Source organism: Salvia splendens, chromosome 2 (assembly GCF_004379255.2).
Source record: "Salvia splendens isolate huo1 chromosome 2, SspV2, whole genome shotgun sequence".
NCBI classification, from domain to species: Eukaryota; Viridiplantae; Streptophyta; class Magnoliopsida; order Lamiales; family Lamiaceae; genus Salvia; species Salvia splendens.
The window spans coordinates 38,317,670-38,332,329 of NC_056033.1; the positions used below are offsets into that span (position 1 = coordinate 38,317,670).

The following is a 14,660-nucleotide window of genomic DNA, read 5'->3' on the forward strand; positions in this document are numbered from 1 at the left end:
CCGTGAATATCTAAGGGCTATTATTTAATTGTAGATATCTAAGGGCTATTTGTAGTTACTAGTTAGCAATTAAGTAATTGAGTTAGCAATATAACATTTAAATATACTCGCAAACATTTAATTGGGCCGTTTGCTATATATATATATGGAGTATATATAGCACAAACATTTAGTTGGGCTGGGCTCTTGGCGAAGTGCCCCAATATCCATACCGTAGTCCATATCAATTCTATTGTGTTTTCTGCTTCCAACCTGCACAATCAAAAGCTCCGATTTCTATTTTCCGGTCTTCTTTTCCCCATCGTGTGAGCTAAAATTCAGAGTTCTTCTTCTGAATCTCGAGTTTGGAAAGCTTGGAGATAGCTCGTACTCTTATCCGTTTTTCAGGTTGGTTAAAATGACTTGTTTTTATTTTTCAATTTATCCACGACTTTTGTAGCTCGATTATTGCAAATCCGTGGGTAGCTTACCAATTTCCGTAAATAGTTGATTGGTTTTTTGCCTTTTTACTTGATAGCTTTATATATTTTTTTATTTATGCGTTTTTTTTGTTGTGGATTGTGCTAATTAGGGTTTTATGCACGAATCCCCAATTATGTAGTTGATGGGTGGTATCTGGTGATGTGGTTTGAAAACGAACCAAGTTGTTTGTGAGGACGGCTGTCAGGACTCAAGAGTATATGATAGTTTGCTTTTCTGGTTTGGATTAGTATGAAACTTGAAGTTCTGTTGTGAACTTTCTTTCCTGAACCTCCATATGTCGGCAGAGAAAAATGTGTTACTATTATTGTGCGATTTGCTGTAATACTTAATGGATGGTTGATGATTCACTAGTCTGTTGGGAAGCTAAAATGTATATTGCAAAGCTACAGTGTTAACTGAGAGTTTCTCTATGGATGTGGTAGCTTCGGCTGATGTTCATGCTTTTTTACATGGTACAAAGCTATATTTTCCAATTCTTAGATGCTGGCGTGAGAAGGCAGGCAACAATGTAACATTGTCATTGGTTATTTCTGTTGGCAGGTGTTATGTGCTCAAAGAAATTTGTTATGAATACTGGAGTCTTAGTTATATGGATTTGTATATTTCTTTGGTGAAATGAATTGCCTCAAAACACAACATAATGAATTTATTACTCTTGGTTATAACTTATGACCAGTAGCTCATTTAACAAAAGCTACTTGTACGTTATGCAGTTATCTGTGAGCACAAACTGGGTGTTATGGGCGACGGTCAAACCATGACGGAACAAGCATCTTCTGTAGCTCAGAATGTTGCTAGTGTTAATGCTTCTGATGATACTGGTTCCATTCTTCCAGAAACTGAAAATGCTGCTCCTGGTGGAATTACAGGAGAAATAGTTTCTTCATCCAGTGGAGTGAATGCAGATGCTGGGAGTACTCATGTGGTGCTAGAAAATGTTTCCCAGCAAGAAACCCCTGTTACAATGGCCTATGATGCTGGTGAAAATTTGACTGGTCTTGCAAACTCGTCCGCAAATTCAACTCAAGTTTCTGTGTATGATGCTTCACTCGGCAATGGAGATAGCATGACCAGGGATGGAGCAGCAAGTATTATTTCTGATAATGGGGTTGCTTCAGCCGATCTTACTGGATCTGCTGCTATGCATCAACCTTCGGATGGTTCTGGTATTCTATAATAATTTAAAACTTTACCGAGTAGAGTAGAGGCTAGATTACTCTATTCCAATAATCTGATTTTCTTGCAATGTTGTCAAATAGCGGATATGGCGGTGCCATGGCGCTACTGCGTGGCGTTTGCTGGTGGAAACTTCATAGTGCCACCATATCCGCTATTTGACAACATTGCGGTGTGTACTGCATTTAGGAATGGGGCATTATGCAAGTTATATTTTTATTATTTTCTAATTTTTGAATTATATATAACTATATGAGTATTATTTTATTCATTTAATTATTGACTGCCATATCCCGCAACAATGTGCCATATCCCTGTGGCAGTTTTCGGAAGGACCGCCATAAGCCACCATACAGGATTGACTACATTGTTTTCTTTTGGATTTAGGTGTTCAATGTAAAAGAACTTTTAAAGGCAGTAGGACTGACAAGGTTTCCCTCATTTTGAAATATTTGGAAGTATTAGGAGTTTAGGACATATAATGTTGGTAGTGGCCGTTAACTTGATGAAAAGGCGTAATTTATTTCTGTATGATGGAGTATTCGCATGGCTCTATTATTGCTTCCTTGGTAATTTGCTGGTCTATTCTATGTACTCATAGGTTGATATTAGTATTACCCGCCGCTGTGATGCATTTAATATCAACTGCAAACTTGTATAATTACATGAGATTGCCCAAAATTTTCCACATGCAAAGTTTTGATAATCTGTTCTGGAGATGAAAAGTTTCATCTCATGAAAATAATTAATCTTATTTAACAATGGTGTATTTGTAAACACTTCCCTTGCAATGCACAATTGAACAAATATTGTTTTTAATGGAGTGCTGATTCATGTTTGAAATTTTCTCTGGCAGCCCTCAGCGCAGAAGAAGAAAGGTTATGGAGCATAGTAACAACTAATTCTTTGGACTTTGATGCTTGGACTACCTTAATTGACGAAACAGAGAGAACATCAGAGGTATGTCTGATCAATTCAATTTTCAGGTTTTTAATGATCTTCTGCATACTCTTTTTAATAGACCAACTTGATATTTAGTTACTGCCTCATGAATGGGTTGGGTATTCCCCTTCCTGTTCCATTATGATTTATGTCAAATGGAACTAACTGTGCTAGTTCCTCGATCAGGGCAATATTTCAAAAATTCGAAAAGTTTATGATACATTTTTGGCGGAATTTCCTCTATGCTATGGCTACTGGAAGAAGTATGCTGATCATGAGGCACGACTCAGCTCAGTGGACAAAGTTGCAGAGATTTATGAACGAGCTGTTCAAGGAGTTACCTACTCTGTGGACATGTGGTTGCACTATTGTGTCTTCGCTATTGGCACTTATGGAGATGCTGACACTATCAGAAGGTAAATCCATAAAAATCACTATGTCATTCAAGCTGTGAGTTGTTATTTAGTGCTGAATTGATATTTCGTCGCACTCTAACATGCTTTCGGCCATCTGCAACAGCCGTTACTGAAGTCTGGGGTGTTAAGGTTTGTAGGGACTAGGGAGTGCACATTAGACAAGTTAATTTTTTCCTGATGTGCAAACCCTTGCTTTCTCTGCTTGACTGCTACTATTTAGTAGCTGAGTTTTTGGGATTCAAATGTAACATGGCCTCGGCAGCCTTCCAGTCATATTTCTCCCTAGGGTTAGTAATGTAATTTTTCAAGAATTTTTTCTTTTTTTTTGAACCATTGCACTTGAGGTGTTTCAAAACACAATTGCTGCTCTGAAGCTTTCGCAAAGTATGGCTAAGATGGCATGTATCTCTCATCCTTGACAAGCTGTGTAAGATTCTGTCGAGGAAGGTAAATGAACAGCATAATTTGTTAGTTCAGAATTCTCAACTGCTCTTTGAGTGAATAGTTCCTTGTTGACACTAGTCTGCTTATGCTTTTGTGGGGGATTGTTGGTTATCTTGCATCTTTACTGAGTTTTACTTCACATACTGTTATGATGTTTCAGGCTATTTGAAAGAGCATTAGCTTATGTTGGAACAGATTATTTGTGCTTCCCACTCTGGGACAAATACATAGAGTATGAAATTTCACAACAAGATTGGTCCTGTGTTGCCACAATTTATACAAGGGTGTTAGAGATTCCAAATCAGCAGCTGGATCACTATTTTGAAGGGTAATAATTTGCACGTAGACTTGTTAGGTTTAATGTTTGTTTCATAGTAATTGAACTTGCTATGAAGTGAAGGTTAGTTATATTTTTGTCAAGTCAACCTCCTGTTAGTTCATCTTTCTTGATCCCATGGTCCTCAATTTCACTAAGAAGTAGTTCCACTTGAATGTTGGTTGTGGAAGTTTTTTACTTGCATTGTAGTTGAAACAAAATTGAAAACTGAATCATTCTCCTGATTCTGGTTTCCTTAGTCTTGTGTTTTTGTTTGAAATCTTCCTTTACATGGATTAAGAGTTAACTAGCATTCAATTTAGCACCTGAAGTGACTGTAAGCTTATTTGTATTCAGTATACACTTAGTAAATTATAATTGTGTTGTGGGTTTATTCTTCATGACCGATAGTTTGACCCGTGTGGGATATCGATGCACATGTTATTACAGGTTTAAAGAGTTGGTTGCTAGCCGTCCTCTGTCTGAGTTGCGAACTGCTGAGGAGGCACCTGTCATTGCTGATACAGATTCTCAAGAAAATGAGGGAGAGGTTCCTCCTGATGCTGCAGAACAATCATCTACGGCTGTAAACGCAAGCTTGAAAGATGCTGAGGAATTGGAGAAGTACATTGCTATTAGGGAAGAGATGTATAAGAAAGCTAAAGAATTCGATTTTAAGATCATTGGTTTTGAAACAGCGATCAGGAGGCCCTATTTCCACGTGAGGCCTCTCAATGTCGCGGAGCTTGAAAATTGGCATAACTATCTTGATTTCACAGAAGGTGGAGATGACTTCAATAAGGTATCTAATTGTGTGTAATTTGGACATTTTCTAATTTCTCTTGGCATGTAGTTTTAGTTGTCCTTGTTATACATTGACTTACAGTTAGTAGTATCTGCCGCGTCATATGCTTTATTGGCTAAACCGTTGGAGAAGCTTCTTTAAAAAAGGGATATTGAACTTGGACGAAAGCATGGGCCTTCCATTTGCTTTCGATAAGGCTAAGTACTCAAACTCTCATTTGTGAGTCGAAATTCTGGGTTCAGATGTGTAGTATGACAATATTTATGGTTTAAAGTTCCAATGTTATACATGCAGGTGTGTTCTTATCTTCCTAACCATCTATCTGTCAGTCAAGGAGGGTCCCTCCCTTCATATTTGAGGGGCCTCCCTTTTTCCGCCAGTGAGGAGTATTCCTTGTGCAATTCTCCTTCGCACTCCTTTGTCATTTTGTCCTTTTCATAATATTGAACTAGATATTCGATCTGTAACATTATCTACATTTTCAGGTTGTTAAGCTCTATGAAAGGTGTTTAATAGCATGTGCTAGATACCCTGAATTCTGGATACGTTATGTCCTGTGCATGGAAGCTAGTGGTAGTATGGAACTTGTGGAAAATGCTCTTGCTCGTGCCACTCTAGTGTTTGTCAAGGTAGCATCGCTCAAGTTATTGATATTATCTATATAATTAGAATATAAATTTTCATGCCTTTGATCTATTTGAATTGTCAACTACAATGGTTTCTTGATCTCGCTAGAATGTTTTTATTTTATTACATATCTTAATCGCATTTTCCGTGTTTTAATAATTAAGTATATGCATATAGATAGCCAAGAGAACCTTTACTTACTATTATTGTTCGCTATGACTTACTAAATCAGTTCTCTTCCCTAATCTTACATGTTAGTTGTATTTTCCACTTCTTGCTGCTTATATTTGCTCAAGGGTTTCATCTCTTTCTCTAAGTAATACATGTTATGTGCATAATGTCATGAAAACTACATTGCTCCAGTATATTTTATGCAATGTTATGAATTTTTGAATCCCAAGCTGTCCAGAAGATGGGGGTATCTGAGATGGAGTAAGTAATTGCTTGGTAATTATTTGGCTAGATAGAGTTTGATATGTATAAATAGAAGAAACAAAAGCACTTCTTGAGATATAAAATTTGCTTTTGCCTGTTTATTTTAGTCATCAACCCAGCAATGAAAAAAGATACAATAGTCCAATCAGTATCAACAAATATTACTGCCTCCAATTTGTGGCAATCATGACGATCATTACCATTTACTTGTTTCATTGTCTGAGACTTGATATTTCAAGTGATACGATTGTCCTGTAAGTCACTGTAAATCATTACTAGAGTGATTTAGACTTGTCAGTTGGCTGAAATTTGTTTTAATGTTGTTTAACTATGTAACATTTGCACAGAGGCAGCCAGAGATCCATCTTTTTGCTGCTCGATTTAAAGAGCAGCATGGTGACATTTCGGGAGCTCGAGCTGCTTATCAACATGTTCACACTGGGATTGCACCTGGTCTTTTAGAGGCAATAATAAAGCATGCAAACATGGAAAACCGACTTGTAAGATTTCTTGACTTTGCGTTCCTGTTTACTGGTTGGCAATGCTGCTATCATTTTCTTACTTAATAATTTTTTGTTTTGCAGGGGAAGTTGGAAGATGCTTGTTCTTTGTATGAACAGGCAATTGCTATTGAGAAGGGAAAGGAGCATTCCCAAGCTTTGGCTTTGCTGTTCGCTCAGTACTCACGTTTCATATTCTTGGTACATTTTGTAATTTCATACCACTCATTCTTATGCTCGTTGGCTTATGCAGTTGTGCTCTTTCTATTGCACAAGTGTATGTGATTATAGTTCACTATACTTTACGCATATCGCCTGCATCTAGGAAAAAAATTAGTTATTTAGGCTATTTAAACATGTTTTATGTTCAAAGTGGTTACATTTTCTTGTACCTTATTTTGTGGAATTGAACTTCAGGTTCAGTATGTTCAGCATTTTATACAAGTTAGATTAGTGCTATTTTTTCCTCTGTCTAGAATGCTCATGTCTCATTTCATTGTCGTCAAACAGTTTAACATGCCCTTTAACTTATCTATTCCTCTAACTGTATATTAGTAAATGTTCTCACACTAAAATGTATGAAGCACTGACTTTTTTATGATATGTTGTGACTATCATTGGAGATTTTTTAAATTTTTTTGTGGGCTACATCTCAAATATTCTTAAATTTTGTATTGAAGGTTTCTGGCAATGTTGAAAAGGCAAGAGAGATTCTTATTCTAGGTGTGGAGAGTGCGCCGCTGTCAAAACCATTTCTGGAGGTTATATGCATTCTGCTATCCTTGATCTGTCCTTCGTGACTTAGCTTTCAGTATCTCTCTTTCTTACACACACAAGGGGAAAATGACATGTAGAGAGAAATTGATAGTGCACATATATGTAAAAAAAATTCCTTCCCATTTTACTCATAATGTTACCCTTTGGTTTCATTTGTTATATCTGGATTCTTGCAGGCAATGATACACTTAGAGTCAGTTCTGCCACTTCCAAAGCAAATAGATTATCTAGATTCTTTGGTTGAGAAATTTATAGTTCCCAGTCCTGACAACCCTAGTATTGCAAGTGTTGATGACCGGGAGGAGCTGTCAAGCATTTTCTTGGAGGTAATGAATCTCGCAGCTTCCAAACAATTTTTTGAATTTGAAATTCAGCTTAAATTCAGCCAAAATTTTATGATGTGGGCTCTTAATTTGTTTTATTATTAACCAGTGTTCTACTATGTTTCTTTTGTGCTGCCACTTAGATCTTCTGTAATGCCATTGGACATAAGTTTGTCTGACTGCAATCAAGTTATACCATGTGGACTTCTTCAACTTCGAATGATACTGACACCTCATCTAGTAGTAGCTTTATTCTGCATTATGTTGCAAACTAAATTTATGTTGATTTTCATACCACCATGCACAAGTATCTCAATTTTGTCAGTGAGATTCTGATTCCATTTGGGTTTAATGAATGAGAGGTCTTATTTGGGCATACCATAATTTCACGTTACATTTGAAATTTGCAGTTCCTGGATCTGTTTGGAGATGCTATGTCTGTTAAGAAGGCAGATTATCGACATTCAAAATTGTTCTTGAACCATAGAAGCACATCAGTGTCAAAGAAACGCCATGCTGAGGACTATTTAGCTTCAGATAGAACAAAACTTGCTAAATCACTTGTTCCGACTTCTGTACCCTCTGTGCAGGGTGCGTATCCTAGTACACAAAATCAGTGGCCAGCAGGTTATGGTGTACAACCTCAAACTTGGCCTCAAGCCCCACAAACTCAGGCACAACAGTGGAATTATGCACAACAGGTATTTCACTGTTCTTTTCTTTTATTTTTTGTATGGAGAGCATAAATTAAAAACTGAAACATCCTGCAATTTTAGCAAGATAAGTATATCAATCTTATTTTTTCTGCATTTCCATGATGCGGGAGTGGTTTATTTCTTGTATATAAGGAGTACATATAGCCATATAGGACTCTGTAGCACAGTAATTGGCCTATTTTGTCCACTGCAAAAGGTTCTACATTCGAACAGGCTGCTGCATAATGCACATTGCTGTATACTTTATTATTTTTGATTTTCTTTGGTGCATAGGCAGCGTATACTGGTTATGGAGCAAGTTATGCACATCCTCAAGCATCAGTTCCAGTTCCTCAAAATACAGCATATGGAACTTATCCTCAGACCTACCAAGCGCAGGTAGCAAACTAGATTTTCTGTTTTGTTACTTTAGGTGTTCGGCTAGTTCTTCTTGATGTGATCATTAATGTGTTCCTCACACCTCCCACTTTAAAGAAACGGGTTTGCCTTTTTGAAATTTGCCATCAGTGACCTGCCCCACCACAACAAAATTGTGATCACTTTCAAGATCTTAGCTAAGAAATAAAAAAACATGACTAGATGTGAGTAAGTAGGGAATATAGATAGGTTACATCAAAGATAAAATTAATGTTCTTTTGATTGATCTCATCAGTACTTGCATATTGCTATACATACATGATTATCCAATTGAATGAGCTGTCGAGCTAATTACAAATTGAACAAAAGTTACCCTTGTTTCTGGTTATCTGCGCTCTGGAGATTGTTAATTTTCTATTCTGCTGTGAAGTCGATTAATTTCTGTGTTGCCTTTTAATCCAGCCGGCTTATGCACAGCCTGCTGTAGCTGCAACTCCGGTCCAGCAAGCTCCTACTGCTGCTGCCGCACCCTCTGCTGCATACTACACCGGTTATTACTAAGGAAGCAATGGATAGGTCCAATTTTGCTGTGTAATTTGATTCGTAGGTCGGTTGTAAGGTATAAGGACTGATACCATGAGTTTTATGTGTGCTATGAATGGGGTTTTAAGTTGTCAGCTCGCAGGCAAAATACTTGGCAGGTATAGATTATTTAGACGATCTCAGTGTAATAATATAACTCCTTTCTCTTCAGATACTTATGTCCTGAAGATTAATTCCATTTACAATTTAACACATTTTCTGCCTATTTTATAATAGTAAAATAAAAGTAAAGCAAATATTTACCAAGACCCTATTTTGGTTTAGAGTGGATCACATAAATCGTTCTTCAACTTTAAGAATTGCATATTTGCGTCAGTCTAAGAAATTATCATGAGAAGTCTCTTAACTTTGCACGTATGAAAATTTTGCACTTTTTGAAACTTTTTTAGGACTTTATATTCTCTAATCATTAAAGAAACATTTTGGAAACTATATGCTGCTAATGTTGGTTTTCAGTTGACTACATTTCAGTAGCATAAGATTGATTTTAAATCACTTTCGCAAATAAATGGAATTTGGGCTGTGTACCGTAAACACTATGTTTACTTAAACTAGCAATATCTTTTATTGATTCCATTGTTGGTAAAAGTTCTATGACCACATTTAGCTTTTAAATCACTTGTGTAAATCAATGAAAATTGTGCAGAATGAAATTTAAAACTACTTAAACTAGCATTCATTTTATTACCTCGATTTTCTAAAATTGGTACATATATCAACCTTCCTTCTTATCCTTTCTCTCTAAATATAATGAAAATTCGTTAGCATGGCGTTTCCTAGATCAACTAGACATGTTATTTATGTCCATTCAGTTTGACATCATGAAGATCGATCCTATTAGGTATAGTATGAAATTTTGGCATTAAACGATAGTAAAACTTTTCTCCACATAAAACTCCTTGATTACAAGTGAAGGATACTCCTTCATCCAATCAACATCCACAATGGACCAACAGATTCAAATGCAGTTGTTTACGGAGTGATATAGAGTGATGTTGGAAGAGCTATGTGAGGATTTAAAAGTTGGAAGAGATACAACGAAAAGAAGATATTATATAATATCTAGATATTTTACTACCACAATTTTTAGAAAATTCTACTATGAAATATCCATATATCTCTATGCAAAATATTTTTATTTTTTAATTACAATAATCAAGTTTACTTAACACATAAAGATTTGTTCCACAACTTTAGATTTTATGGAACAAATGGCCTAGTTCTTTTGCATTGCAGGAAAAGAGAATAATAATATTCACAATGAGAGACGTCTTTCATCCTGAGTAACGAAAGAATAAATTTAAACAATTTTATTTTTCATTCTTTTATAAAACTTCAAAAACACCTTCCAAGCTTTTATAAAAAAAAATGTAAAAGTGACTCAAACGTGCAAATTTCAGAAATATCCATGATATTTGTTTTCCAATAACTGCAAATGTGCAAACCTTGAAGTTCATAGACTGTATTTCACTCTTTGATTTATTAAAGCATATTCCTGGTTTTGATACTTAACTGTTTTCATAGTGATTGTGTAGCCTATTACCTATATTCCAATAAATCAGAAACAAGTTCACCACCTTTTTTACCTTTCTGTTTGCTCCCAGAAATAAAGATTAGGCTAACAAAATGGAACTGAAATTAAAAGTAGAAGATTTGAAGTAACCACAAATTTCCCTTCAATTAAGCCAATTGCCAAATTTACATACTTATCTTCCAATTGTGTGGACTGGAGCATATATTATCTACTTAGCAAGTTTCCCCAAGTAACTAACAACACACAAGACCTATTCTCATTACAATTTGGGACATTCAATTCTGATCAGCCTCTACTTCTGATGTGTTTGCAACTTTGCATCAATTGACTGCTAATCTATGCTGTTGCAGAAGCCATGACTCCTTGGTGCAAGAATGGCTGACTGCCAGCCATGTTTTCTTCAACCTCGTCCTCATCCTCATCCTCATCCCCCGCATCCCAGAGGAAATTCGCGTAGGCCGCATGTATATGGCTGCTCATACAAAAACACACAGTTGTTGGTAACTCTACCAATAAAAGCATAGTTTTTGTGTGGACTCGTAGATAGATAGATAGATACCTGTTCTGTGATGAGGCTTCAAGTGCTCTTTGGAAATAGTTTGCAGCTCTGTCTCTATCATGATGCACCTCCCATATTATTTTAGCATATTGTGACAGAGTTTCTCCATCTTCTTGATCTGCTAATATCGCCCTTGCATAATACTCTTCAGCGGCCCCTACATCTCCCTTTATCTGCCCCACAATTACTTCAAATCATCAGAAATAATTTTAAATTTTCCAACTTTAGCCTAATTCTCAATATTAAAAGCTCCTAAAGGTAGTTTCAATGTTTTTTCAGAAAACATTTCTAACATAAGCCACACTTTTCCTAAAGTTGGACTTTTATAGGGAAATCAAAGCATAAATAAAAATTTCACAAAGTTGAGAGCTTTTGAAAGAAAAGATACATTAGACTCATTCTCTAAAAAACTTTGAAAAGAAAAACATGATTATACAAAATATACTATAAAAAGGATAAAGGGTCGATTGTTTTTGGCAATAAGCATCACCTTAACAATCGAAATTAGGTGTTTGATTATCCAAATTACATGTTGATTAGTTAAAATTACACATGGACTGCTCCATCGACATGTAATTTCAGTAACAATTAGACATTTCCGATTAAACATCCCAAATGATAAGGCAAAAACGAATATATACCTTATACAAGAACTCTGCATAGTTTCGGAGAAACAATGGATCGCCCGGATTTTGTTCCAACATTCTCTTGTAATGCTCCTCCACGCCGCCGCCCTCCTTATCAAAATCCTCCGGCTTGTAGCTTCCTCTGCCACCACCGCCGCCTCCACGGCCAGCGAAATCAACACCCGACACTCCGATCCCTGACGCAAGGTACATCTTCCCCTCACTCTGCGATCCCAAACCCTCACTACCATAAGCAATCGCATTCCTCGACACCTTTTCAAATACCATCTGTTCAGCTCTCACTGGATTGTAATCGAGTCCACCACCAATTTCCCCATCAGCATCAATCCCTTCGTAATCGTCTTCGTCGTCTTCGAAAGAAGTCCACAGATTGTTGGCTGAGAACGAAGGAATCGCCTCCAATGAAGTCCTCCGCGTCGATCTCTTCGGCGGATTGAAATCATCGAAACTGTACGAAGAGGCATCACCGCCCAATCGTTCCAGATTTCCATCGGATTGAGCGCGTCGGAATCCGCCGCCGCTGCCGACTTTGATATCGGATGATGAAGGCGATTTATGAATTAGGGATTTTTTGAAATCCTGAGATCCTCCTCCGTTGCTGCTACATTGACATGAGATTTTGGCTTGCTTGTGTAGCTCAGATTGGTGTTGGCTGTTGCTGCTGTTGTTGGAGGAATCCGAGAATGATTGCAGAAGAGATCCAAGAACTGGCGTTGAAGAGCTTCTCAGCATCATGATTTTCACTGTGTGTGTGTGTGTGTTTCAGTTGTTGGGAAAGATAGGGATTCTGTGGAGAGAGATATATTTCTTGTGATTTTTGTGAAAAAAGACATAGCAATAATTAATCAAGTAGGATTCACAATAATTAAATATCATTGTGAAAAAAACCTACCAATAATAAACAGCTGGGATTCATAATTTCATTTCATATAGTTCAATGAATGTTTTAAAAATTAGTGACTGCATTCATAAATCATTATGCCCTGTTTGGTTTGGAATTATATTGATATTAAAATGGGAAAAAAATGTACCAATATAGTAATACTACAAATATTTACTTTACCTTAATGCTCCTCAACAAAGAATGGAGGCTAGTCTGAAGACTGAGAGGAGGTGCTATGTTTTAGAATAATATGCAATTGGAGGAGATATTCTATTTATATGCAGAATATAAAATTTAGTATTTAGGAAATTAAATAATAAGCAAAAGAAAATATAATTATTATATCAGGCCAGTTTAGTTGAGGCCATGTAAAAGATTGTTATAATTTTCTAAGGTGGAGAATTGAAGATAGAAAAATCTTGGAATGTACTGTATTTACAAGTAAATTCCAACACATAATTTGACTGGAAAACGTTGGTTTTGACTTTTGGATTATACTCTCAATTAGCAATATTCGTTTTGATTTGTTAATTTTTTAATGAATTTGTTGTTTCATTTTTGTGTTGATTACAATGATTCCAAATTTTGGTGAATTACTTTACAATTACAGCCACACCAATTCATTTAATTAGGTCATTTTATCTTTTTCAATATAAATGTTATATTAGCCTTCTAGAAGGCTTTAGGTGCACCTTGTATATTCAATTCATTTCCTTTGAATGTAGGTTGTTATAATTTTTAAATTTTTCTTGATTGTCTTATAATAATCATACTGAAATTAATATGATAAAATCAAATAATATAACAATAAAACAACATCAATATATTTTGAGTATTACTTTTTAAAAAGTGTCATATATTTAAAATGATACTATGATTTTATTGACATATCACATTCTATTTAATTTTGACACAATTGTTTCGGTTTGAACAATAGGGGACAATAGTAGAAATTAAAAAAAAACCGTAATTTTAAGTTGTAAAAATTATGGACAGTCTAAAAGTAAAAGTAAAGATGTGATTTAAATGTTGTGTGTTTTTGAACCACATGACCTCCGTTGTAAGATCGTTCAAATTAGAAAATAATTAATGTAGGAAAAGTTACAGTTCTCGTACATAAACGTTATTGTATTAAAGTAATTGCTGTTATTATTAACAAATGGGAGCAAATTGTTAGAAACTTACCGAATTTGGTCAATTTATCAATTACTAAAAAATATCAAAATTATGAGTAATTAATCATTTTTTAAAATTGTGAAATTTACTAAAAGTTGACCAAATCTAATGATTTTATTTTGCAATTTACCCTAAAATTAATTATGTTAAATATAACTATTGTGACCTACAGCAATTGTTCTTATGAAAAGTGATAAATAAAATATAGTAGCGTGCTATTAAAAAAATTGAACCGTGTCGGATCGAATTGGATTCCTCTAAACTTATGGTCATGTTTGGTTGTCAGGATTCTATCTGGAAAGTAATCTGATTCCTTAAATTTAAAAATCCTGTGTTTGTTTCAGTTTTCAATCAAACTGGTAAAGTAATCAGAATCCTGAGACAAAGAAAGTTAGAACAACTTTCCAGGATTCTAAATCCTAACTTTTCTTAGGTATTCTTTTTCTAAGTTTTAGGATTCTTATATATTTAATACAATATAAATATAGTTTTATTATTACTATTACTATTACTATTACTATTACTATTACTATTATTTTAATATTAATAATATTATTATTAATTATAATGTACTAAAAATAATTTAAAATTATAAACCATACTTAATTATGGTATAATAAATAATTATAATTAAAATTATCATAATTATAACTATATTATTATTATTATTATATTTATATATATTTGTTATTATCATCATAATAATTAATAATTTATAAAATAATTAAAATATAATTATGATATAAATTATATAATAATAAATAACTATTATTATTTTATAAATTAACAATTAATAAATAAAGTCATAGTGAAATTTCAAATTATAAAATTTATTCAATTATAATATCCCTAAATATTATAAATATAATTATAATAATCATATTTATAATTATAATCATTTATGATTATAATACTCCATATAACTATAATTAAAATTATAT

General features: G+C 34.6%; 2 protein-coding genes across 2 annotated transcripts; one reads left to right on the top strand and one right to left on the bottom strand.

Annotated features, from left to right (window-relative positions):
* The first annotated feature begins 213 nt into the window (after positions 1-213).
* LOC121792659 (pre-mRNA-processing factor 39-like) lies at positions 214-9,112 on the top strand. Its single transcript, XM_042190692.1, has 14 exons — positions 214-387; positions 1,197-1,649; positions 2,516-2,619; positions 2,788-3,017; positions 3,622-3,789; positions 4,228-4,579; positions 5,068-5,211; positions 5,992-6,144; positions 6,229-6,345; positions 6,825-6,905; positions 7,098-7,247; positions 7,655-7,945; positions 8,234-8,338; positions 8,780-9,112. Exons 2-14 carry the CDS (start codon positions 1,223-1,225, stop codon positions 8,876-8,878), a joined length of 2,421 nt encoding a protein of 806 aa, XP_042046626.1. The 5' UTR covers positions 214-387; positions 1,197-1,222; the 3' UTR covers positions 8,879-9,112.
* Positions 9,113-10,579: 1,467 nt separating this feature from the next.
* LOC121765899 lies at positions 10,580-12,771 on the bottom strand. The gene is made up of 4 exons (XM_042162187.1): positions 12,724-12,771; positions 11,655-12,447; positions 11,014-11,186; positions 10,580-10,926 (listed from the first exon to the last, which is right to left on the bottom strand). Exons 2-4 carry the CDS (start codon positions 12,393-12,395, stop codon positions 10,791-10,793), a joined length of 1,050 nt encoding a protein of 349 aa, XP_042018121.1. The 5' UTR covers positions 12,396-12,447; positions 12,724-12,771; the 3' UTR covers positions 10,580-10,790.
* Positions 12,772-14,660: the final 1,889 nt, after the last annotated feature.